This window comes from Sorex fumeus, unplaced genomic scaffold (assembly GCF_029834395.1).
Source record: "Sorex fumeus unplaced genomic scaffold, SorFum_2.1 ptg000122l, whole genome shotgun sequence".
NCBI classification, from domain to species: domain Eukaryota; kingdom Metazoa; phylum Chordata; class Mammalia; order Eulipotyphla; family Soricidae; genus Sorex; species Sorex fumeus.
In genome coordinates, this window is record NW_026606179.1 from 37941013 (window position 1) to 37966958 (window position 25946).

At 52.4% G+C, this 25946-nt stretch overlaps 1 protein-coding gene across 1 annotated transcript in view; it reads left to right on the forward strand.

Moving 5' to 3' along the window:
• Positions 1–25946, forward strand: part of SLC6A2 (solute carrier family 6 member 2) — a 48163-nt gene extending 22217 nt beyond the window's left edge. Inside the window, exons 4-14 of the mRNA XM_056136712.1 lie at positions 8231–8369; positions 16330–16464; positions 17666–17769; positions 18929–19053; positions 20069–20181; positions 22275–22403; positions 22566–22665; positions 24420–24520; positions 24888–25055; positions 25327–25398; positions 25923–25946. Of these exons, the coding sequence (XP_055992687.1) occupies positions 8231–8369; positions 16330–16464; positions 17666–17769; positions 18929–19053; positions 20069–20181; positions 22275–22403; positions 22566–22665; positions 24420–24520; positions 24888–25055; positions 25327–25398; positions 25923–25946 (1210 nt within the window). The remainder of the gene's footprint in view (positions 1–8230; positions 8370–16329; positions 16465–17665; positions 17770–18928; positions 19054–20068; positions 20182–22274; positions 22404–22565; positions 22666–24419; positions 24521–24887; positions 25056–25326; positions 25399–25922) is intronic.

The window sequence follows — 25946 nt, forward strand, 5'->3', positions numbered from 1 at the left end:
GCAGTGGGACCCTGGGGCTCTCCTCCCCTCTGTGTTCAGTGCACACTCTGTTCTGAGGGTCTGAGATGGACAAACGCTGCTCTGGGCCCAACCACACTCTCCACCCACAATTGGCCAGAGTCAAAGTGCTTTTCTCACCCATCTTGTCCTGCCAACCCGGTGGTCTCACAGTGCTCAAAGCCCCTGGAGGAGAAAATGGGTCGGAAGCAACTTGGCCTGAGTCAGAAACAGCATTTGAAGTGGGTTTGGACCCCAGCAAGCTGACTCCAAACCAGGCTCTCAGTCCCGTGATCTTCAGTTTTTGACTGTGTGTTGCAATCACCTGAAGAACTTTATTTTTTTATTTTTGTCTCTTTTTAAAATTTTATTTTCAGCACTATGATTTACAATATAGATAATGGTTGAGGTTCATGCAAAAAACATCCAACACCACACCCTCCTAGGTCAGCTCCCTTCCACCGTGTCCCCTTGTCCCTCTCCCACTCCACCTGTTCGTGTCCCCCTGAAGATCTTTCTGATACCTTGAGCTGATGCTCAGAGACCCTAAGACTGTCAGTCTGGGTGTAGCGGATGTGTGGGGGGTTCAGAACAGCAACTATAATCATCTGGTGAGTCTTGGAAGCCGCACCCTGAAGACTCAGCAGAAGAAGCTTCTTGCTGGGGCCGGAGAGAGAGCTCAGGCTCAGGGGTGTGTGCCTGATGACATTTGAACCCGTCCACCCTGAGCTCCCCAAGCAGCATGGGATGATCCTGGTGGCCCTCAGCACCTCTGGCCCAGAGTTGTGCCACATCGCCAGGCCCAAGCAATAAACTGTCTGACCCCATTAGCTCAGTATCCCCAAGGGTAGTCCCCCAAGTTGGCTGAGTCTTGCTCAGGAGCCTTGATGCCCTACAAACACATACACACACACTTACACATACACACACTCACACATACACACACACTCACACATACACACACTCACACACACACTCACTCACACATACACACATACACACACTCATACATACACATACTCACACACAGACTCACACAAGCACACGCACAAACTCACACATACAGACTCACACACACATACACGAACTCACACAGACTCACACAGACTCACACACTCACACATACACAAACTCACACACACTCACACATACACACTCACACACACTCACACATACATGCTCACTATACACTCACACATACACTCACACACTACACACTCACACATACACATACACACACTCACACATACTTACACATACACACACACATACACACATTCACACACTCACACACATACACACACTCACACATACACAAACTCACACACACATACACACATGCACACATACAAAAACTTACGCTCACACACTCACAGACATACACATACACACACTAATACACTCACACACATACACACACTCACACAAATACACACACTCACACATACACACACTCACACACACATATACACACACATATCTTGCTGGCAGGCAGAGTTACATTGGAGAAATTCTCAGGCCTTCTCTGCCCTTCCCAGGAGTATCTCCTTGGAAAATCCCAGGGCCTGTGAGAAGTGCAGGGTCGGGTGGCTTGAGGTTCCCTGGTTAGTGAACAGGTTTGGTCCAGGAAACGGTACTGGGAGCTGGGCAGGCGCGCTGCCCATCCAGAGCACAGTTCCCACGCTCGCCATTACAAGAATCTTGCCATAAACGGAAAGCAGACATCTTCTCCATGCTCTGGGCAATCTATGTCCTTATAAATACAGTGGAAGATGATAGTCTTGTCTCCAGTCTGGTTCTTATTTGATTCCTCCTCTAACAGTGTCATGACCATCAGGTCTGTCCCTGCTGGCCATTAAGACCCCTCAGCAGGAGTTGGGGGGTGAGCTGGGGTTCCGAGGCCCTGGTTACTTTAGTAACACCCTAAACACCCTAACCCACCTCTCGCTCAACTCTGAGCAGAATGGGGCAAGAGATGACATTCTCGGCCCGGGGAGGAAGGGAGGTGGGGCGCAGAACCCAGAGCTTATATGAGCAGCTTCCTCTTATCTCCTCTTCTCAACCTCCCCCTCCCCCCTTCTTTCTCCCCCAACTTCCCTTTTTTCTTTCTTTTTGGTTTTCGGGCCACATCCAGTGGTACTCAGGACTTACTCCTGGCTCTGCACTCAGGGATCACTCCTGGGTGAGGACCACATGGGATGCTGAGAATAGAAGCTGGATTCCATCCAGGGCACCCTGCCCTCTGTACTATAACTCTGACCCTATAGCTCCTCTTTCCTCCCCTCCTTGCTGCTCTCCTTTCCTCCTCTCTCCCGTCCCACCCCTTCCTTCCTCTCCCCTTCTCTCCACACTCTGTTCTACTTTATTCCATGCAGTGCTAAGGAGACCCAGCACCAGTCTAACAACACTCAGTGCTAGGGTTGAGAATGCCATGCTGCTGGGATCGACCAGGTTAGCCTCAGCAATGCTTGGGGACCTCCCAGCAAAGCTGGGGACACCATAGTGTTGGAAACTGAACCCAGACTTTACATGCGTCCTAATCTCTAGCCGCTCTGTGGGCTGCTCTCCCTGCTTTATCTCAAGTTATCATTACCAAGAACCAGACATTATGCACCTCTTCTTCCCATTGGTGGAGGTGAGAAATTATACGCATTTTGCAGAGGGGCACCTGGAGACTTGGGTATAGTTGAGCCGAAAAGCCGGATCTGGATCCAGCTTCTCTGACCAAGGCTCTCCCCTGTGGCACAAGCAGGTCTTCTTGCCCTGCCAATGCCCCATAGCTTGTGTCTGGATCGGGTGACCGGGGCATCTGTGGCAGATATCAACCCCTCATATGATTTCCCTTCTCTCCTTGCCCCTGCTTTTGGGACTCCTGAGGCTTATTGATTTCGTCTGGGTTTATTTTGCAGGAGGTAGGAAGGTAAGGGGGTGGATCACACCTGGAAGTGCTCAAAGCTCACTCGTGGCTCTGTGTTCAGAGATCACTCCTGATGGGCTTGGAGGATACTGTGGGATGCTGGGTATTGAACCCAGGTCAGCCATGTGCAAGGCAAACGGTCTACCCACTGTACTATCACTCTTACCCAACCTCTGGGTTTTGTTTTGAGGGACCCATGGCCCTTTGATGTGATTATTCCTGCTTTTAACCCATCACCAACCTGAGTGGGGATCCCACTTGCAGGACCCCCATCAGAGTCTGAGGAGGCAGGGGCTTGTTCTCTTGTGGCAGAGCTGCTGGCCAGTTTGTTACCATCTTGTACTCATTTAAGCAGACGGATTGAACCCATCATTCAAGGGAACAAAACCACTATTCTCCCCGGGCTCCGGGCCTGAAGCCAAACAGCTGGCGGCACAAGGAAACTTGGACGGGCAGTTGCTTGGTCTGTGAATGGGCACCCTTTGTAAGCACGAGCTGCTACCCCTCCCCAGTCCTGGTGAGGAAGAGCACGCCCCTCCCTACCTCACTGACACTCTAAGTTTCAATGTCAAGGCAGGAACTGGGCCTGTTTGGCCTCTGGTGTCCGGAAAGCCTGGGCCATACACATCCCAGGGACCATTCACTGCCCTTCAAATGCTGGAAGATGCCTGTGCAGCCCATCCCAAGCACAGCCCCTGCCGTGTGAGGCTGTGTGGGGACATCTAGACCTTCTCTTCTGGGGACTGTGCTCTGGAGATGGGTCTTCTCAGCACTATGAGCTCAGACCAGTCCCTGCATCCCAGATGAGCTATCACATACATGCCCAGTTCCCTGGGGACATTGTGACTGTGGTTCGGATGTGAGTGTCATGTTACCCAGTTTCAGGGTAAGTTCAGTGAGTTTGAAGCCTTTTTTTTTTATTTGATTGTCATTGTATTTGGTTTGGGGCCACACCTGGTTGTGCTCAGAGCTTACTCTTTGTTCGACTCTCGGGGACCACTCTGGCAGTGCTCAGAGGACCATACGGGGTGTCAGGGACTGAACCAGGTCAGATGCATGCAAGGCCAGTGTCCTTCCTGTTATACTATCTCTACTATCTCTTCAGTCCTTTTTATTTTCGTGGTTGTTAATTTTTTTCTCCTCCCACTCCCCTCCCCCCCTTTTGGGGGTGGTGTAGGGATTTGGACCCAGAGCGAAGCACATGCTCTCCCACTAAGTGTTATCACTTTAATAGTCGAACTGGACAACTGGTGGGTGACATCACCAGACACACCCTCCCCTCCTCCCCCTACCTGTGAGGGGAACAAGGTTCAGCCTGGAAGGGCTCTTAGCAATCCTGTTTCTGTTTCCAGATCCCAACCCATTCAGATCCCCTCCCTGCTGTAAGACCCTCCCCGCATGGCTTCGTCATTTCTCTCGATGGGTCCCACCAAGGGCATGATCACAGGACCTCTCTCCTGACCAAGGGGATGAGGAATTTACCAGACATCCTGGGCTGGGAAGTGTATTCTAGACAGAAGGAACAGAAAGTTCCAGGCTGGTTCAGAGGGATGAGAGCGTTCCAGGCTTAAGGACGATAAGCAGCCTCCTGGCTGCTAGCTGGGAGCCCCAGGCAGGGGGAGAACTTGGCCAAGGAGCTCGGAGAACCACGTCAGAATCTGAAACACGCTCCTGCCCTCTGACCCAAGATCTCACACGCCTGGCATTTTTGACATTTGGGTCTGAATCTGTCTATGTGGGGGAGGGGCTACCTGCCACCGGGTGCATGTCAGCTGCATTCCTGGACCGTAGATGTTAGCATCCTCCTCCTCCCCAATCCATGGGCCAACCAAGAATGTCCCCAGGCCTGGCCAAGTGTCCCTGGGAGGCCAGATGCTGTCCTGAGCCCAGTCCTGCAGGGAGAACAGCTGTTTGGGGTGATAAGGAACCTCAGGTCTGGGGGACTGGGGAATGAAGATTTTGATGGATCGTTCTATGGCAGTCCAGACCCTGGATTTACAGAAAAAGACTGGGGGAGGAGGAGATGGAGAACTTTTCCATGAATCCCCCATGACCCCCAGAAGAGGATACGGGGTCATTTGAAACAGGCCATGGGGCAGAAGCGAGGAGCAGAGATGCCTTAGGGTCAACACTACTGGGTCTGCCTTCATCTGATGGGTCTGAAGCTGCGGCATCAGCCAGGGGTCTGAGGAAGGGGGAACTCGGGATAAGGATGAGGGACTTTGTAAGTCATAATGATCCTTTCCCACCCACCCTAGTGCTCCTTTACTCTCACAGGATCATATCATACTTTTTGCCAGCTCTCTGGTCTCTGAATACAGGGAAGCCCCATGTCACCCACTCCACAGAGTCACCAGGCTTCCTCCTGGAGTCCTAAGTGGAGCTCAGTCTTAATGGTCATGAAGTGACTCTCAGCTGGAGTTCTAGCACCAACTCACCTTTCATCATTGAATCCCCATGAGCTTTGAGCTTTGTCGTACCACGAGAATCATTGTTCCTCCAAGTGTCCCAGTGCCTGAGACCTCGGCTGGCCAGAGTCCTCACCCATCTGCCCACAGACCCCGTATCCAGCCCCATACATGCCCAGTTCCCTTGTGATGTACAGAAAGAGCTGAGGAATCAGTGGAATGACTCCAGCCACCCTGATACTGATGACAGGGCCCCAAGATGTCAGCTCAAGGCCATCTGATTCCAGTGACCCTACTGCCTTTTGGATTCCTCACATTCTTGCAAGACATCAATTTTGTTCTTTGATTTGTTGTTGTTGTTGTTGTTACACTTGTCTCAGGGTAGAGGTACTACAGGATCGTTCCCCATCCCTGTGTATTACAAGTGCCTGCCTCCAGAAGTCTCCTGACCACACACAGACACTTGGTTTTGTCTTGTGACAAGAACTTGTGAGCTCTTAGGAACAGGCAGCCTGGGACTGTTGGCTCTCGTAACCTGGCACCCATCACATCCTCCTCATTAACTTAGTAACTGGAAGTTTGTGTCATTGGGCCACCTTCACTTATTTTTTTAATTGAAGTCACATTAGTTAGTATCAAATTTGATATTAAATCAAATTCAAAGATATCAAAGTTAGATATTGAGCTTGAGTAGCTGAATGAATGGGTGAAACAGACCCTGTGTTGGTGGGAGCCACCACTCTTCATTGGTCAGGCAACAGATGACGCTTCTGCTTACCAAGTTCCCAGATGTGTCCACGGGGCTCACTGTATTCAGCAAAGTCCAACACTTCTGATGCCGGTGGCAGGGAGAGGTAGTCCACTCCCCGTAAGAGGAGCAATCCTGTCTCTGATATTATTTTATGGACTGACTAGAGACCCAGCCTTCCACAGTCATTCTAACCCACTTTTTAGGAGCATGTCCAAACCTCCTGGCTGAATTCAGAATGCCAGTTTAATTTTTCCAGGAGAGTAGAGGAAGTTTCTGGAAGCCTCATGTTGTCTCCACCTGCCCTTGGATGGGCCTGGAGTTTGGTGAGTCTTACCTTTGGCTGCCCCCTAGAATCAGCTGGGGTGCCAGATCATTTTCTTTTTGCATGTTTCTCTTAGAGGGGAAAGAGAAGGAAGAGGGAGAGAGAGAAGAGACAGACAGTTGAGTATCCATCAGCATATCAGCTGCAATCTGTGCAATGCCGCCATTGGCCTGTCCTTGGGGGTGAAAGCTGGCCTCAGAGGAAGAACAATGCCTGTGGCCTTTGAAATGACTCTGAGCTAAAACTAGTCTGCGTTGATGAATCAGCTGCTTTCGAGTGGGGCCCTGGCTTTGCTCAGATCCTAGTTGATTGATTCGCTTTGAGTTAGCACTTGAGTGATTTGTTTACAAATCAGTTCTGTATGCTGGTCCTGCATTATAGATGGAAGATACCCTTACAGTCTCATGGTGCCAATTTGCTTTTCTTGAAGAGGGACAGAGTAGATAGCCTTAAGGGGCATCTCAGTGGATACCATGTACAGCACAGCCATGGCAGTAGAGCCGGATCCAGAAACAGATGTGGTTGGTGTCCCAGAAGTCCCCCTGAGTGGGACTTTACCCCTCACCCCTCCCCAACTTACCTTCCCAACTTCTCATTCTTAGCCTGGATCTGTCTATTCTTTATATGAATGGACCCTTTGGGAAGTTGTCTTTGTGGCTTGAGTCCTTTCTAATAGTCATGTACAATCTATCCATGTAGAAAAAAAATCATCGTCAAATATTCCATTTTCTCCATATCTCAGTATCCCTCCCCACTCCTGCTCATGGGTAATTGAGTATTTTGTATTTGGAGTTATGATGTTGGGTAACACTGCTATAAGCATCCTGGAGCACATCCTTGGATGAACATGTGCATGCACTTCTATTGGTTAAAAAACCCACAGCACAAGATTTGTACCTCTTTACCTTTAGGAGATCTTCCCAAACAGGAGAGTTATTCTCTCTTGTCTGTCTCTAGACCCAGGATCCCTCCCCTCAGTCACCTGGCCATTATACACCAGAGAACACTTGGTTGCCACATGCTCTATGTGTATCTATCTATCTGTCCTTCAGAGCAACATTTGCCAAAGTCCACACCACCTCCCAGGGACTGCTGGAATGATCCCAGAGAACCCTAATGGTCTCGGGTACAATTTAGGGGAATTGTTTTCTGTTTGTTCACTTAAATAATGTCACTTTGAAGGAATGAGAATGCGAGGGTTTTTTTTTTCTTTTCTAAAAATGAGTCAGCAGGCCAGATAAGTTTGTGGACCTCTGGGAGGTGAGATGCCAGGATTCCTGCTTCCTTTCCCAGTCATTCCCCAGCACAGTCACGCATCATCAGTTCCAGGATCCCACCCACAGAAATCATCACTCCAGACCAGCATTTCTCAACCAGAAGCACCACCTGGAGGCCCCCAGGATATACCAAGGGGGCCACAAGTGGAAATTGTGAATATGAGGGACACAGTATAAGACTAGGGGGCAAACCAGTAGGTTGGGGTAAGGGTGCAAAGGAAGGAAACAGTTACCAAAGGAGTCCTGGACAGAACCAGTTGAGAAACCCTGTGTGGGTGTGCTTTGGGGGCAAAGCACTGCTTTACCATCCTTTCCCCTAGACCGGTACACGCAGCGCTCGAGATGCTTGGGAGACTGGACGTTTGTGGTGCTGTTCAAGACACAGGCTTTGAAGGGGGTCTCCGCAGATGATGGGTGGTACAGAGCAGACCCACGGGGTGCAGAGAAAGGGTGGTTGAGGTGACATCAATGTGCACTTTGGGGGACCGGCCTATGCCCAAGGCCCGTGCCCCACTCCCTGATGCTGTCTTCCGGTTCCGACGCCTCTCCTTCATGCAGGCGCGGTGTGCTCCACCTTCACGAGAGTGCTGGGATCCGCGACATCGGTCTGCCCCAGTGGCAGCTCCTGCTCTGCCTCGTGGTGGTTGTCATCATTCTTTACTTCAGCCTCTGGAAAGGAGTGAAGACCTCGGGGAAGGTGAGATCTTTGCTCCTCGTTCAGTTGGGAGGTTGGCCCCAAAGGACAAGCATCAGTTTTCTAGCTGTAGAACCAGCAGGTGTTGAACAAGGAAGGAACTGGAAGAACAAAAGCTGGGCTTGCAGAATGCCCACTTACGGAGGAGCTGGGGTGATCCTGAATGTAGCTCCCTTTCTTTCCCCCAAGCCCATCTCTCCAGCTATAGAGTGAGGGATGCAAGTGGGTCAGAGATCCTCAGGCTTTCTTCCTGCAGAGCAGAGACCACCAATGGGGTGCTCTGGGGCCCCAGAAATCTGTGTACACATCCTTCCTAAGTCTTACATGCTTAAACTGTTTGAAAAAGTTTTAAAACTTTATGCCAATAATTGCGTCTACCTTTAGGATAGAATCATGTTTCATTTCTAAAACCCATGGTTTCCTCTCCTGAATTTAAAAGTTAAGGTGAAAGTTCTTTAAAAGGATGTAGATGGTTCTTGACTTTGTGTTTCCTCTGATCCAAGGCTGAGTACCCTTTAAGTTCTTGTTGTCCTTGGGTGGGGGCTGGGGGGATTCAGAATTGGGTGACTTAGCAGAGCTTGGCGAGAGTTGGCTTTCTGACCTTGCAGTATTGCCCCATTGGGGTGGAATGTACTCAGATCATAGTCTATTTTGATTCTTAGGCTTAGTAGCATCAAGATAACCCCACTACCACCATCTGTACGCTTGCAGGGTCTGTCTAGAATTTGGTAATATTAAAGAGGTTATTGTTGGGAAATATTCTTTCCAGGGTTTGATTAGCTAGCACCATGAGCAAATTTCCTATATTAAATCCATGATTTAAAATAACATTTATGACCACTCATAATTTTGTGGGCCAACTGGAATTTTCTGGGTGGTTCTTCTAGTCTACATTGTATGGCCTGTGGGGTGGGGGGTCTAGCTGGAACTAGATGACAGCCTATGTGCATTGTCATAGCTGTTGGCTGGGAGTGCACTCTGGAGCAATAGATGCCTATTTGGGTGGTTTCCACATAACCTCTCCCCATGGCTGGGCCTCTTGCAGCATGGCAGCTGAGTTCTAAGAGCAGGTTCCAAGCAGACAAGCCCCATTGTGCAAATAGCAACTCTAGTCTCTACTTGCATCATGCTTGCTGCTGAACTCATCCTCATGCTGGCCAAGGTAAGTCTTGTGGCAAAGCCCAGAGTCATTTGTGGCCAAGTATGGATTCACTGGGGTTCACAAGTCAGCTGTATACCATCACCAGGTAAGTGTGAACATATGAGCATCTTCACTCATTTGGTCACTGATTTGGGGAAGTGAGATTGAACTGCAGTATTCTCTGGTGCTCCTGGAATCTTTGGTCATGCTCTTGACTAAAGAAGTGTTGAGGTCCAGGCCGTCCTTGGGAAAGACGTGTGCCAGGAAGAATTTGGAGTAGAACTCCTCTTGGCGTCTTGGAGACATAATGTTTGCTCTAGGAAGAATCCACACTAAGTGCAGATCACCCCAGCTCCTGACTCACAATAGGTCTTGAGTCAAGGTGCACTAAAGAATGAATAAGGAAAGGAGGGAAGGTAGGAAGAAAGGAAGAGTAGGGGAGTAAATCAGTTTAAAGACCTTCCTTAAATGTTCTTTTGGATTCAACTCAATTTTATTTGTTTTATTTTTGTTTTGCTCGAGCGGGCCCAGTAACGTCTCCATTGGAGACTTTGTTGTTACTGTGTCTGGCATATCGAATACTCTCGGTAACTTGCCGGGCTCTCCGAGAGGGGCGGAGGAATCGGGGGTCACAACTGGCAGAGGTCAGGGCTTTCTCCTGACTTTGTGCTCAGAGATCACTCATGGCAGACTTGGGGAAGCCTTTGGAGTGCCATGGATCAAATCTATGTTGGCTGTATGCAAGGCAAGTGTCTTAGCCGCTGTACTATCACTCTGGTCCCTCAAGTTTTTTGTTTTTTGAGCAGTTTGTCACCAACAATTTTTAGAAATGAAATAGGAAAGTTAAAAGCTGAGTGCATTGCACATGGTCCAGGAGGAGCTGTCTTGGGGGAATCTGTATTTCAGTCATCGTGGTTCATATGTTTATGGATATTTTAACATGTGGTTGACATGAGATACGACGTTCTTCCTACCACTACCACAGTCAAAAAAGGCACAAGATGTGGCATTGGTGGGAGAAGGAACCTCTTTGAACTGAGAGCATCTGCCATGTGGCACTTGGGGAGGTTTCTGAGGACAGAGGAAAGTAGAAGGGGAAGGACATTTCATGGAAGGAACTGCCTGAGCTAAGTCATGGAGATAGAGACACGCAGGGAGAACTTTCACCAACCTCTGTGGGTCTTTTCTGGGCATCGGGTGTGCGTGTGTGGTGGGGCGGGGGGGGGGGGGGGGAGGGGGCTTGGCGGGGCAGAATACTCTGGACCTTGGCAGGAGCTATAACTCAACAGAACTGCCTTTACTGCTGCTACTAACATGAATATGAGGCTTCTCATACTGCACCCAAAATTAAGTTCCTTACCATTGTTCACAAAGGGGATGTTCCATCTCGTGTGGGACTTGGCCAGAGCAGAGCCCGAGCTTTTGGTGCAAATGCCAAATGCACAAATCGTTTTCTCCCCTGAGGGGTGGGGACAAGAGTGTTGCAGGAAAAGTCCCCCACCCCCACCCCATCCCCGCCCCAGGCAGGAACACCAGGAATGAGAACTATGACCCCTTACAGGCATCAACTGATAGTTCACAGCAGGCACATCCTGTGCTCTGGCCTGAGCAGGCAAGAGCTACCAATAATTCTGAGAGGGAACTTTCTAGAATGGGGATCATTGCTTCAGACATTCCTGTGCCCTGGCTTGAATTCCTTTTATGAAGTGGCTCATGAGAAAACTGAGAGCAGGGGCTGGACGATGGCACAGTGGGTAGGGCATTTGCCTGCACATGGCCAACCCGGGTTCGATTCCCGTCATCCTATATGGTCCCCCGAGCACCGCCAGTAGTAATTCCTGAGTGAAGAGCCAGGAGTAACCTCTGTACATCACCAGTTGTGACAAAGAGAGAGAGAGAGAGAGAGAGAGAGAGAGAGAGAGAGAGAGAGAGAGAGAGAGAGAGAAAACTGAGAGCATTGTTGATTTCTTTCCAGATTGCATGTGGAACTCAAGTTTGACTTTCTTAGCCATAGAGCTGGTCTTAAAAAAAAATGGGTTGCAAATGTTCATATTTGCCCCTTGGCAAATGCAGGCTCTGCATCAGGGGAAAGGTATGTGATCCTGACTAGAGACAGTGAGAAAAGGGGTCTGATTATGGGAGCAGGAGGACCCCAGATCACCTCCTGTCCTTGTTCATTTTGCACACCAGGAGAGAAGGTGAATGCCAGAGCCAGGAGTTAGTCATATTCAGTGGAGGGAGAGGGCCAGTGTACACACAGGGCCACATGCAGTCCCTCCCCCCACCAGTAATTCTGTCATCTCTCCACCTGGGCATGCTTGGCTCCCAGCATGTAGCAACCACAGTCCTGTAAAAGGATAGTACAGCCAGTAATCTGATTTTGAGCTGCTGGCGGTACTCAGGGGCCTTCTCTGAGGACCCTAGGGGGGTGGAGAGGGACCAGGGTTTGCAATTGTCCTTAGCATAGCTAGGACTTGAACCATAGCCACAAAGACTCAATAGGTGAGCCATTAAAGGCATGGTTTTTCTGGGCTGGAGCGATAGGACAGTGGGTAGGGCATCTGCCTTGCCCTTAGCAGACCCGAGTTTGATCCCTGACACCACCCCCCAGAGTGATCCCTGAGTCAGAGTCAGGGTAAGCTCTGAGCATCACTGGGTGTGGCCAGAAAAGAACATGGTGCTTTGTTCAGACCACCTGGGTTGGAATCCTGGTACCCTTGCAGCTTAAGAAATACCTTAAGCTTCACTGTCCTCACCTACAAAGTGGGAACCATCTCAACATGAGGGTTGTAGGGGGAGGGAGAAAAGAATGTCCTGATGGGACTGGATGCTGGAGTTTGCTCAGAAATGGTCTTTGTTCCTTTAGCAGCACCCCTGCCAATGTCCTGCTCCTTACTCAGAGCTTTCCCACTCTGTCAAGTTCCTATGGGACAGGGAGGAGTGGACCAGGCTCCCACCCAATCTGCTAGCATGTGAGATGGAACTTCCAGGGACCCTAAGGCCCCCTCTGCCTAGAATTAAGTCAAGTCTTATAACTGCCCAGGACTAGCCTCCAGGCTCTTCTCCTTCCTGGCCAGGCTCTGAGCTGCTTAGGGGATGGGGAGAGACAGAACTTTTTCAGTGCTGGCAAAACTATTGGAATTGGGGAGAGAGAAAACTGGACCAACTCAAAAAAAACCCGAACTGCAGAATATTTAAGTAGAAAGAAGAAGGTTGGTTATATTTGAGTTCAGTGTTACTGTGTTTCACTGAATACTTGCCACTAATTTTTAGGGCAAATTTTAAGTCCAAAAGTGGGATGCAACCCTTAGGTGAAGCTTTAACAAAATGTTTGCCAGTATTACTGCAAAAAAAAAACAAAAAACAAAAACACCAACAGTGTTTACTGATTATGTGGTGGAGATGATTATACAGTGAAATATGGTAATTTTGGTAATTCGGGTCAAGTCTTGCCACTGGTGTATCAGTTGAGGCTGGTCCAGTCAGTCTCTGGATCCTAATGCGTGGCATCATTTGCAATGAGTCATGGTCAAATGCCTAAAGCTCAGTGTTTTAGTGGTTTTTTAAAGTGTATCTTATATCTGCCGCACCTCGTATGCTATGGTTGGGCTTTTTATGAATAAATGTCTTGAAGCCCAGTTCAGAGGATCGTATGTCCTGAATCAGCAGAGATTGTATTGGGAACATGAGTATTCACCATCTCCCTGTTAGAGTTGAGAATCCGGTGACACAGGGCTGAGCTTCTCCTCTTTACTGTACCATCGAAACACAAGCAGGGCTTGTTACAGTCCAATGCCTGGAGCCTTCTCTGAGATGTGACTCAGTATTCCAGATAGGGTTGGCACTGGAGACACATTCCCAAGCATTGCTGCCGCTGTTGCTCGCACCCGGGCTCTCCTTGATCCAAACAAATCTCTGCCTGAAGCCCTTATCCCTGCCATAGTTTCCTCATCTTCAGCATCAGGGAACCCGTAGCCCCTCTTTAGACAACTTTTCCATCTTTAGAGAACTCTCTTCATTGGGAAGTTTCTTCTTCTCTGGACTTAAGGTTTCCCTCTGTGTGATTTGATTCCTTTGGATTGAGTTTGACATCTAGAACCACAAACATTCTAACCAGAATCCACAGGGATAAGAGGTAGGTAGGAATTTAGATTTGAGGCAATGAAAAAAAATGTTTAATGACTTCCCTTAGGGATTAAGGGTACTTGCAAAACCCATGGGCTGTTTGTTTGGGCTTTGTTTTCATTCGGGTGACGCCGCCACCCAGCTGTTCTTGGGGCTCATTCCTGGCTCTGAGCTCAGGGGATCACTCCTGGTCGTGCTCAAAAGACCATATGGCTTGCCTGGGATCGAACCCAGGCCAGTTGCATGCAAGACAAGTACCTTGCCCACTGTCCTATCTGTCTGCCTCCCTGGGCTTCTTGTGGCTGCCTTCATCATGTGCGCAAGGAATGACCAAAAATGGGTCCTAGTGGCCAGAGATGCACTACCACGGTGAGACATATGAGAGCAGAGCTGCATGGGGTGGAGAGGCCAGGTCTAGTGTGAGCAGAAACAGGCTGGGGTGCCGGGACCCAGGAACCTTTCTTTGCAAACAAGACTTGAAGCAACTGAACTCACTTCCATCACCAGTTCCCAGAACTAACAGCTGAATTCACAGGGTTGAGCTTTGAATATGTGCCCATGAGTAAACTCTTCTCTCTTGGTGTTTGACTGCATTCGGGATGAGCTCAGTCATGTCCTAACATGTTCCCTGAGGAAATTGGATCCATGTTAGAGCCTCAGGCATCGCCAACTCGGGGCTTCTTCCAGACCCTATAGGAGCCTCCTGGACTCAGAACTTGGGATGTTGTTTTGAGATGGATGGAGTGTGAGCTCAGCCAGTCTTCAGGGATGAACAATGGAACCGCAGCTGTTGACACGAGTTGTAGGGGAACAGAGCAGTTAGGACCCCCCGTGAAGGTCCCCAGGCTCCTCTTCATGCCTTGCCAAGGAGAAAGACCTATTTGTCTAACTGAGTTTGGGAGGATAAACCCAGAAATCCCGTAAGTCCTCCTCTCACCCCCCCACCCCCCACCCCCAGATGTGGTGACTTCACTTGCCAAGGCTCCATCTCTTCCTCACTTGTTTTGGCTATTTGTCTTCCTTGTTTCTGCCCCCCCTGCCTCCCACCACCAGAGAAAACAGATGTCTGAGGACACTTTTGCAAAGATTGCTCAGTGAAAGAATCGCTGGTTAACGCAAGACAGTGGAGTCTGATTTCTCTCCTGATTCCTTCAGATGCCAGGACTGTGACGGATGCACTCAATTACATTTGTTCTTTCATTCACTTGCCACTTCTTTTATTCATTATTTGACCAACTAAGCCATTTATGAACCCTCTGAGGTATCATTAACCCACTCATCCACTCATTCATTTACCCACCTACCATCCATTCACCGTCGACTCAACTACATTCCTAAGCATGCAATCATCCATCCACCCCTCCTTCCAGTCATCTTTCTGTACCACTCTCCAGTCATGCATCCACTCATCCAATAAATATTATTTTAAGGCAACCATGTGTGGTGTGCCACAGACTAGGGAGACAAGTTTGAGAAATATGGAAATCTTGCAGCCAAGGAGCTGATGGACTAGGGAGAAAGACACGCAGAGAATAGAATCCCAGTCATGACTTTATTTTCCACATCTTGGTTTTTGTAAGGAGCCTGTGATTTTTCAGAATTTCCCAAAGAACTTTCTCTGGACTTTCTTCTCTTCCTCGATCTGGTGAAAATTCTGGGGGTGGGTAGTGCCTGAGCTCTGGGAGTTCAGAGCTTCTCTAGTACTTCAGCAAGTGTCTTTGAGTTGAGTTTTCCTTGGGAACAGGCCACCTGGGCCTGCCCCAGTGTTGTGCTTGGGGAGTCTCTGTGCAAGATCTCATCCACCATCACAGTGATTCTCAAGCCCATCTATGAATTAACATCATCAGGGAGCTTTCACGAGTGATGTGAAGTTGCTCCCAAGAACAAAATCTGGACTTGGACATTCTTTTTAGGTATGAGGGATCATACCTGGTGATGCTTAGGGCTTTCTCCTGGTTCTGCACTCAGGAGTCACTTCTGGAGGTGCTTGGAGATCATCTGGAGTGCCGGGGACCAAACCTGGGTCAGCCGTGTGCAAGACCAATGCCCTCCCACTGCACTACCGTTCAAGCCTCTGGACCTGGACATTCTTATCCTTAATCCCCAGAGTGTTTTAACGGGTGGGCAGGCTCCTGCAGAGCCACACGATGTCTCCTGCCCCCGTCCTCCTCCTCTGTTCTAACTCTGGCTGTCTCTTTGTGGTCCTGGGGTGATTTTTTCCCAAATGTGTTCAGAATCCATTGTCTCTGCCCCATACCTGTCCCCAGTGAGGTGAAGGATGGCAGAGCACCAGCTGCAACCGTGCACCTCTTGGCCCTCTAAGCATGGGAGAAGAGCTAGTCCGAGGTTTGCTGGGAAGGCGGGAAAGGGGCTGTTCTTGGTTCTACTGGGCAGTGTCATGCCATCAGGAAACGTGGCCAGAGGGCCATAGGCACTGTGCTGTGAGAACCTTGTCTTTGTCTTTCTGCCCTTCACTTTGGTGGCTTCTTTGTCCCCCTAGGGCGGGGGTGGGTGGGTAATGCCTTAACTGGGCTCATTTCCAGTTGCTCTGGGCTGTGGCCCATCCCAGCTGGGAGCTGTTATGGGTCATGCTTGTGCCATATGGGAAGGTGTGACTGGCTCCTGGAGAGTGCCTGCCACCACCCAGGAGCCCGCAGAGTGAAGCAGCCGCCCTCATGCCAACTTTTGTCCCCACAGGTGGTGTGGATCACAGCTACACTGCCTTACCTCGTGCTCTTCGTCCTGCTGGTCCACGGCATCACGCTGCCGGGTGCCTCCAACGGCATCAGCGCCTACCTGCACATAGACTTCTATCGCCTCAAGGAGGCCACGGTCAGTGCGGGCCCGGCCACGGGCGGAGGGTTCAGGTGGAACTCACCTGGGTGGCATGGCTGGCATGGTGGCATCTCTGTATAAGCCCTTTGTGCTTGGCACCAACACGTGATTTTCAGTTTTAGTGTCTGTGATTGTGGGGAGACCACTGAATATCCTTGTTCAAGGAGAGTGAGCCCCATACTCCAGGCCATGCCCCACCCTCCCACCCCCATTCACCACAGCCACTAGCTGAATTTCCCTCTCAGCCCCTGTAACCTTGGCCTTTTTGCACCACCCCAGAAACCAGCCAACACCAGGAGCAGCATCTGAGCCCTGGGGGGTACATGGCCCTGCTGACCCCCACAGGCAGCCTCCTCCAGCAAACCTCATGACCTGGGGGACACTGGGAGTAGAGTCTCAAGCAGGGGTGAGGGGAACAGAGATTGTCCTGGAGGGACCCAGGACATGGAATAGTTTCAAGTCACGTGAGACAATTGCTACAGGTAAGCTTAGAGCTTACCCACTGTATTCTCTCTCCGGCCCCACACTGTTTTTTTTTTTCTTTTAGAATGCTTATGTAATGATTGTACTCACACTTTTTGGCAAAAATTGTGGGTTGCCTAAGATCTGCACAATTGTGCAATAATATGCAGTCCTTAAAATTACCCCCCACTAAACATTTGAGGAAACTGCAATGGAGAGGAAATGGTCCAGGGCTAGAGCAGGAAGCCGAGAGGCCGGAGAAGGACAGACTTGAATGTGCAGACTTCAGTCTCTGTGCTCGCAGTACCCACCATGGACCCAGTAGAACTCCAAACCGCTGCCATTGTCTGCAGCCAGAGCAGGCAATGGGGAATCTCACCTTCTTTCCACAGATGCTGTCACTGAAACTGCTGGGATGGTCCCAACCCTCCTCCACTCACTTCATTCATCCTGTGCCTCTTAGCCTGGCGTTCCTCAAAACTCAGGGCAGCCAATGAGTGGGTCCAGGAGAGCGACTCCTGACCACCTGACCACCGCAGTCAGGAGATAAGATCTGGAGCCAACTCAGTCTCCCTCTGCCCTTGTTCTGTCCCAGACATCCGGGCAGGAGTGGGGGCTGTTTCCTAGTTCCAGAGCTCCCAGGGGCGCCTGACTGTCCTAGCATGAGGCAGGGAGGGATGACCCTGTGCTGTGGGGACCAGGCAGTCATGGTCAGTGCTGTGTCTACCCATCCCAGGTCTGGATCGATGCCGCCACACAGATATTTTTCTCCTTGGGGGCTGGATTTGGCGTCTTGATCGCCTTTGCCAGTTACAACAAATTTGACAACAATTGCTACAGGTAAGCTTAGAGCTCTGGAAAGCTCTGAATCTTGGGGCTGGCTCCTGGGGCCAGAGGTGGGGGAGGGGAGAGAATGCTCTGGGTTGGACAAGTTCATTTTTTTTTTCCTCCTTGTGTTTTCTGATCCTGTAAAATGGGGCAGAGGCGAGAGTTCTGGGCTTCCGAGGAACTCAAGGCTCGTGACTGCTCCCGTGGATGCGTCTGTCAGGGCGCCTCCTCACCAGAGACTGGGGTTAGGGGGAGACCAGAAAGCTGAGGCCACTGCCCCACAGGGGTCCTGGATGTGGAACTGGCACAGAGGCTCACTGTGAACCTTTGCCCCTCAGATGCCCACTGGTTGTGGGAGCTCAGGGTTTCCAAAAGCCCAAAGTCTCGCTGCCTCCTGTGGGCTGGGAGCAGGGAGGCTCCCACCATCAGCACCAACTGGGCCTCCTCCCTCAGTCTCTCTCAGAAGCTCCAGGAAGAACTGCCAGTTTCTTTGGTACGAGATAGATTCTAAGGAGGCTGAGGACTCTGGGTGATCTCTCTGCTGGGTCATGGGGGCGCATTTGGGGTGAGCCCTGGGGGGCTAGAGAGGGCACTGACAGGAGTGAGCAGCGTATGAAGACAGTGGGAGAAAGGCACTGTACTTTCTCAAATGTGTGTTGGGCTGGAGCGATAGTACAGCAGGGAGGGTGCTTGCCTTGCACGTGGTCAACCTGGGTTCAATCCCTGGTGTCCCCTAGGGTTCTCTGACCCCCATCAGAAGTGATACCTGAGCACAGAGCCAGGAGTAAGTCCTGAGCACTGGTGGGTGTGATATAAAAAAAAATGCATGTTGAGGCATCACATAGAGCATTCTAAAAGCAAGGTTGAGCAGTTTAGCAAAGTCCTTGATGACTGGGTGAGAAGGCAAAAGGACCCAAAGCTGGGAGGGTGTCAGGAAGGCTGAGGAGGAAGGAGAGCCTGGGTGTCAGCTCTACCACACCAGCCAATACCACACTCTATCACAATGCCACACCAGGGAGTTCCTGGTCCCCGCAGGCACTGAGCAGTGATCAGTGATGGAGGCACTGGGTGGGGGCAGCAGCAGGAAGAGGAGGCAGAGACGGGAGTATATGTGATGATCCCTAGAGGGCCCCAATAACAGGGCCTGGACCTCACCGTGCTTCTTCCCCAGGGATGCTCTGCTCACCAGCACCATCAACTGTGTCACCAGTTTCATCTCTGGCTTTGCCATCTTCTCCATCCTTGGCTACATGGCCCACGAGCACAAGGTCAACATTGAGGACGTGGCCACCGAAGGTGAGCAGGGAGACCAGTGAGACCAGCGCTGAAGGAGGAGGAAGGGAGGAGGGGAGGTGGGGAGGGGAGAGAGGAGAAGGGGGAGGGGAAGAAGGAGGGGAAAGAGAAGTAGGTGAAGAGGAGGAAGAGGAGGGAAGGAAGAAGAGGGGGGGTCCCCCCTCTCCTCTGCCATGAGGCATGCCCTCCCATGAGGCTGACCATGAAGCTGGTTTCCGCACATAGCCTGGGGTCTCTCCAAACTGCCCACTTACTGGGTTTCTCTGAGTCAGTCCATGGGGGATTCTGGCCATGCTCCTGGGTCCCAAGTGGGTCATGAGAACTTCCTTGGAGTCAGGCTGTGCAGGGCGGATGCTGGAGTCCCCACACTGCCTTCCGCAGTGCTGGGCCCCCGGACCCTGCACGGATTGCTCAGAACACAGCAAGACCGTGTGCCCGGCACCACTTCAGAGAGGGGCAGACCGAGATCCAGAGTCGCCTGCCTGCCAGTGAGCGACGATGCCCCAACACGCCCCTCCCTCAACACACCCCTCTTGGCGGGGCCTCCCCTGCCACTCCCATATGCTCAGAGAGTCCCAGTCCCAGAAAGCTGAGAGCTGAGAAGGGCTCCCCCTCACAGGAGGGACACACACTTCCAGAAGAAGAGAGTCCTGCCAGAGGTGTGCCCTGCAGCTGGTCACCCGTCAGCTCCCAGGGACAGGCTCTCTGGGCTGCACCGTCCTGAGGGTGTCTGCTGTTCTCTGTCCTCTCAGACCCAGCTTTGTACTGCCCACATGGAACTGAGCAAATAGACAGGCCCAGGGCAGGTTGGTCTCCAAACGCAGCCCCAGTCATCTACTGCGTGCAGCACCAGCCCCCGGCCCAGGCTCCCAGTCATCTACTGTATGTAGCACCAGCCCCCAGCCCAGTTCCCCAGTCACCTACTATGTGCAGTCAGCCCTGGCCCAGTCCCTCAGTCACCGGCTGTGTGCGGCTAGCCCTAGCCCAGCCCCTGACGAGCCCGTGTCCTTTCTCTCAGGTGCCGGCCTGGTCTTCATCCTGTACCCTGAAGCCATCTCCACCCTGTCAGGGTCCACGTTCTGGGCTATTGTGTTCTTCATCATGCTCCTGGCCCTGGGGATCGACAGCTCGGTGAGGACTTTGCTCTGCGTGTCAGGACTAGACCCCGCCACACACACACACACACACACACACACACACACACGCACTTACATGGACACACTTATGTGTGCACATGTAAACACATACACAGATGCATACAACATGCATACACATGCATATTCACCAGTGCACACATGCACACAAAATAGAGCACATATTTGCATGCACGCACAAACATGTGAACACCCACGTACATCCATCTACAAAATATGCCGCACATATGCAATATTTGTAGCACTGTCCTCCCGTTTTTCATCAATTTGCTCAAGCGGGCCCAGTAACATCTCCATTGTGAGACTTGTTACTGTGTTTGGCATATCGAATACATCACGGGGAGCTTGCCAGGCTTTGCTGTGTGGGCGAGATACTCTCGATAGCTTGCCGGGCTCTCTGAGAGAGGTGGAGGAATCGAACTCAGGTAAGCCGGGTTGGCTGCGTGCAAGGCAAACACCCTTCCCGCTGTGCTATCGCTCGTGATATATATTATTATATATTATTATTATATATAATATTCTACATATTATACATATGCAATATTTATTGATATATATAATAAGACCTCTTATTCTCTAGTTCTCGCTCTCAGAGAACCCGCCAGGCTACTGAGAGTATCATGCCCACATACATATGCCCACATACATATCCTGATTGGGAACACCTATAGAGGTAATTAGAGGCTGCTCTCCTTCTCGGAGAGCCCAGCAAGCTACCGAGAGTATCCCACCCTCATGGCAGAGCCTGGCAAGCTACCCATGGTGTACTCAATATGCCAAAAAGAGTAACAGTGATGGTTCTCATTCCCTGACCCTGAAAGAGCCCCCAGTATGTCATCGGGCTATACTAACACGTGACAGGGACGAATGGAGACATTCCTGGGCCCGCTCGAGCAAATCCATGAACAACGAGGTGATAGTAATAGTGATAGTGATATGCAATATGCATGTGTGTGTAAGCACATAGACATCCATGAGCACGTGTGCACATGCAAACATGCATGCATGCTACTCAGTCTGAAGTTCCCATCAGGGCCTTGTAGGACCCGGGTGCTATTTCCATGGAGGACAGTCCTAGGTCTGCAGAGGTAAGAAGTGGTTACGGTGTCGTTTTTCAACAGAACAATCCTGTTGAATTCCCAGCACCATGTGGTTCCCTGAGCATCATCGGGGTGCAACCCTAGAGGCCCCTGAGCATCACCAAAGTGGCCCAGGCAATCTCCAGCATCACGGGGCCCAGGAAACACCAAATCTCCAGGCCCTGGCACTGATCAGCACTCCCCCAGGATGAGCACTGGGTCCCTGAGTACCCCTCGGGGGCATAGTGCGCACTCAGTCCCTGGTGCTCCCCTCTTTGGCCCCCACATCATGGTGTTTTAGACTTTTGGCTTCTACTCCTGTGTCCAACTAGAGACTCGCCTCTGCCAATCCTGCGAGGCTGTGAAGGCAGGACCTTCAAACAGGGCACCTGTCCTGGTCCTTCTGGGTCCCCGGTAGGTGTTCGGACTGGCAGGCAGGGAGGACTCCTGGCTGGAGGCTGCCTGAGAACACAGGTGACAGCAGTGGCTGCAGCTGTCTCCCACCCTCACAGGCCTGGGTGTCACTTTAAACAAGCACAAGAACGTTATTCAGAGGAGGCCGTGGCCATCCTAGGGACCACCTGGTATTGGAGCCCAGGTGCCTGGGGGTGTGGACGTCTCCTTTCCCGGTACTCCAAGAAGCAGCCCCAGCCCCTGTCAGCAGCTTCTGTAGGCCTCACTCTGGCTGCTCCTCCAGGAAGCCCTAGTCCATCACCTACATTTGGGGTGCACTCAGGCCCCGTGGCTCTCCAGGGGCTCACCATGCCCACTCAGGCCAAGGGACAAGGACAGGAAGCAGGAAAGCAGCACCCACGGGCCCTTGTGGGTGGCTGCTGAGTCCCTTGGGGACTGGGGAGAGGAGAGGAGGGAAGCCCCTGATACCCCAACTTCTGCAGACACGAGTGAGTGGTCACATGTGAGTCTGGGGAGCCAGGCCCGAGACCGGGGCACCCTCACTCCTGCACCCCTACCCCCACCCGGGTCCCTGCAGATGGGAGGCATGGAGGCGGTCATCACCGGCCTGGCCGACGACTTCCAGGTTCTGAAGAGGCACCGGAAACTCTTCACCTTCGGGGTCACCTTTGGCACCTTCCTCCTGGCCCTGTTTTGCATAACCAAGGTGAGGAGGGGGTAGTTTTAGGGGTCACCTGGGTTGGGCTAGGAGCTCAGGGGGAGCCAAAGGAAGTCAGTCGGACCCTGTGAATGAAGGGGGGGATCAGTGGTGGTCCCTTCTGGCTCTGGGGAGGAGAGGGTGTCTCAAGCATCCCCTGTCCCTGGCCAGGGTGGGATCTACGTGCTGACGCTGCTGGACACCTTCGCGGCGGGGACGTCCATTCTCTTTGCTGTGCTCATGGAGGCCGTCGGCGTTTCGTGGTTCTATGGTAGGTCTGGGCGCCACCTACCACGGGAGAAGGCTGGAGCCTTCCACTGGAGAAGGGAAGGGAAGGGAGGGAGCAGCCGACGCTCAGAATCAGCTCGCCTAGAGCTCAGCTCTGCATGGAATCCTTGGACAGAGCTTTCAGGCTCAGCTGTAAAAACTGTAGCACTGCACGCACTATAGCACTGTCCTCTCATTGTTCATCAGCGGGCCCAGTAACATCTCCACTGTGAGACTTGTTGTTACTGTGTCTGGCATATAGAATAATTCACGGGTAGCTTGCCAGGCTTTGCCATGCAGGTGAGATACTCTCGGTAGCTTGCCGGGCTCTCCGAGAGGGGTGGAGGAATCGAACCCGGCTCAGCCGGGTTAGCTGCGTGCAAGGCAAACGCCCTACCGCTGTGCTATTGCTCTGGCCCATAAAAACTGTAGACAGAAGAATTAGTAAGGGGGTTAAGGCACTTGCCTTGCACACAGTTGAGCCTGGTTCAGCCCTCGGCTGCACATACGTCCCCCTGAGCTCTGAGCCTGGTGTGGCCCAAAAACACCTAAACAGGTTTTTTTTTTTAAAGAAGGGAATGTTACAGTGCTCCAAGCCCTTTCACGGGTGGTGGAGTTCTAAGAACAGCAGAGAGAGCACAGGGCTAAAGCACACACTGTGCCCCACAGTCCCCCGGACATAGCCCCGTGTGGTCCTGGAGGATCTGTGAGTGCCACGAGGGTGGCCCGGCTATGCCCCTGCACCTCCGGCCCCTCAGACCCGGGCACTGAACTGCAACAAGAGTTCTGGGAGGAGCCCCGGCACCCTCCCCCATAGAACAAAGCAAGTCAAAAACAATGGTGCCAAGATGCCCAGTTCTGCTGGACTTCCACAGAAGCGGCAGACCATGCTTCAGAGAGTCACAGATATTGCTCGGGACGGGCTCACACCACAACACGTGTACTGTGGGGCTCAAACTCCAGGGGAACTGCAGGATGAGCTCATCCTGCAGTTCCTTCTGGGTATGACGCCCGAGAGTGCCAAGCGGGTGAGTGTGGTGATGGGACTGTCCCTCTGCCCACATCCTGTCTGCCCTCGTGGGCTGGGAGCCATCACCCTGACCCATGCCAGGAGCGTGCCCGCTGTGTACTCGGGGTCTATTCCTGGCTCGGGGATGAGGTGGCTCTCCTGGAAGAGATGAGTGGGGGCAGACACGGTGCTGGGATTGGGGTGAGACAGCAGGTGAGGCGAGTGTCCTACCCACTGTACAGCCGCTCCAGCCCCAGAGAGGCCTGTTTGTAGAGAATGAACTGAGGTGGGCATGTGTGTCTTCAAATTAGCCTTATTGGGGTCCTGTGGGTGGAAATGGGCCCCTCCTTGGCCCCTTACTCTACTGAACCCCTATACTCTGCTGCTAAGAGAAAGAGTTAGGTACAAGTTGGCCTAACTTGTGTGGGCTACCGGACAGTGTTTAATTACCACCCCCCCCCCCCGAACCAGACCATGCAGGGGGTGCTGAGGACGAGGAGGGTCCCCTGGACCTGGTAGAAGGATAGTGACACTTTGGTGAACCCTAAAGCAAATGTTCATTCTTGCCAACTAATGCTATGGAAATCAAGTCAACAAGGAACTTGCTTTTCATAAAAGAAGGGGTCATGAGCTTGGAGCCAGATCCCTGGGTGCAGCCTGGGGCAGATGCCCCTGAGACGAACTCTGGGGGTCTCCGGGAGGCTGGGGGGGGGGGAACCTCAGTGCTGGACCTGTGTGTATGTGTGCAGGTGTGGACAGGTTCAGCAGTGACATCCAGCAGATGATGGGGTTCAGGCCCGGCCTGTACTGGAGACTGTGCTGGAAGTTCGTCAGCCCTGCCTTCCTCCTGGTGCGTTGGGTGGGCGTCAGGCGGACCGGGGGCGTGGGGGGTGTCCTGTGGGGGCTGGACCCAGCATGAGGGGGAGGGGTCCTGGGAAGGAGATGCTGTGCCCAGGGTGCACATAGAGTGGGTTTGTTTACACCTCAAGTGAGGAGGTTCTGGGGGTTCTGATTGCCCCGCGCTGGGCTTCTGCCACGGGAACCCCGGACTGTGTGCTGACCCTTCAGCCAGCCGAGCTCACCACCTCTCCTGGCTGCTGTCTTAGTCTCCTTTGCTCCCCTTCCTCCCTCCCCCACCGCCCCCCTCCCCCCTCCTCCTGACCACCCCCCCTGCACCCCTTCTCTGACGCCTGCTCTGCCCCCCTCCCCTCCCCCAGTTCGTGGTGGTGGTGAGCATCATCAACTCCAAGCCGCTCACCTACGATGATTATGTCTTCCCGCCCTGGGCCAACTGGGTGGGCTGGGGCGTGGCGCTGTCCTCCATGGCGCTGGTGCCCACCTACATCGTGTACAAGTTCCTCACCCTTCGGGGCTCCGTCTGGGAGGTGAGCTGGAATGGGGTGGGGGGTTTGCTGTAAGGGCGGGAGAGGGCAGGAGGGGCGTCCTCCTGAGTCAAGCCTGTAGCAGGGGTGTGTGTTGTGGGGAGCGGGGCACACGGGCCACTAGGCCAGTCCACCTCTTTGCCGCCCTCCCCCTCCCGCCGCCAAGCCATGGTTCTCACATTAGAGGAATATATTCGGGGGCTGGTGGTATCAGGGTATCACTGAGCAGCCTGGGGTGGGTGGGGGGGCTCCTCCCTCCCTCTCTCACTCACAGAGGTTGGCCTACGGTGTCACGCCAGAGAACGAGCACCACCTGGTGGCCCAGCGCGACATCAGACAGTTTCAGGTGAGCGGGGATGTCCAGGTGTATGAAGTGGGGAGGGGGGAGGGGGCTTCTGGCTATGCCCAGTGCCCAGGACAGCACCCAAGAAAGCCCAGGGCAGAGATGCATGTATGGCAGGGGTGAGGGAGAGAGAGACAGGTACTCGCCCTCCCTTCTGCACCCTGACCCCTCGGATGCCCCAATAAGTATCACCCAACCCGGCTGAGGATGCCACAGGACCTTGTGGGTCTCAGCTTCACCCTTTCCCAAAATAACTGCCCCCTGAGGTTGGTGCCCACACAGCCACACCAGCTCCCAGAATGAAGCCAGGACCCCAATTTCTGGTCAGGCTGCCAGCAACATTGGGATGTTGGGGGTGGAGGGTCCCAGGGAGCCGTCCTGCTGCAGATGGGAAAGTTGCTTTGCTGTAGGATCCCCCAGGAATTCCCTGCCTGTCCTGGTGCCAGGTGAGGGATAGGGTGGTTCCCGTCCCTACAGTACCCCTGTTCCTCCACAGCCCCTGACGGGCACCCCACCTTTGTCTGCAGCTACAGCACTGGCTGGCCATCTGA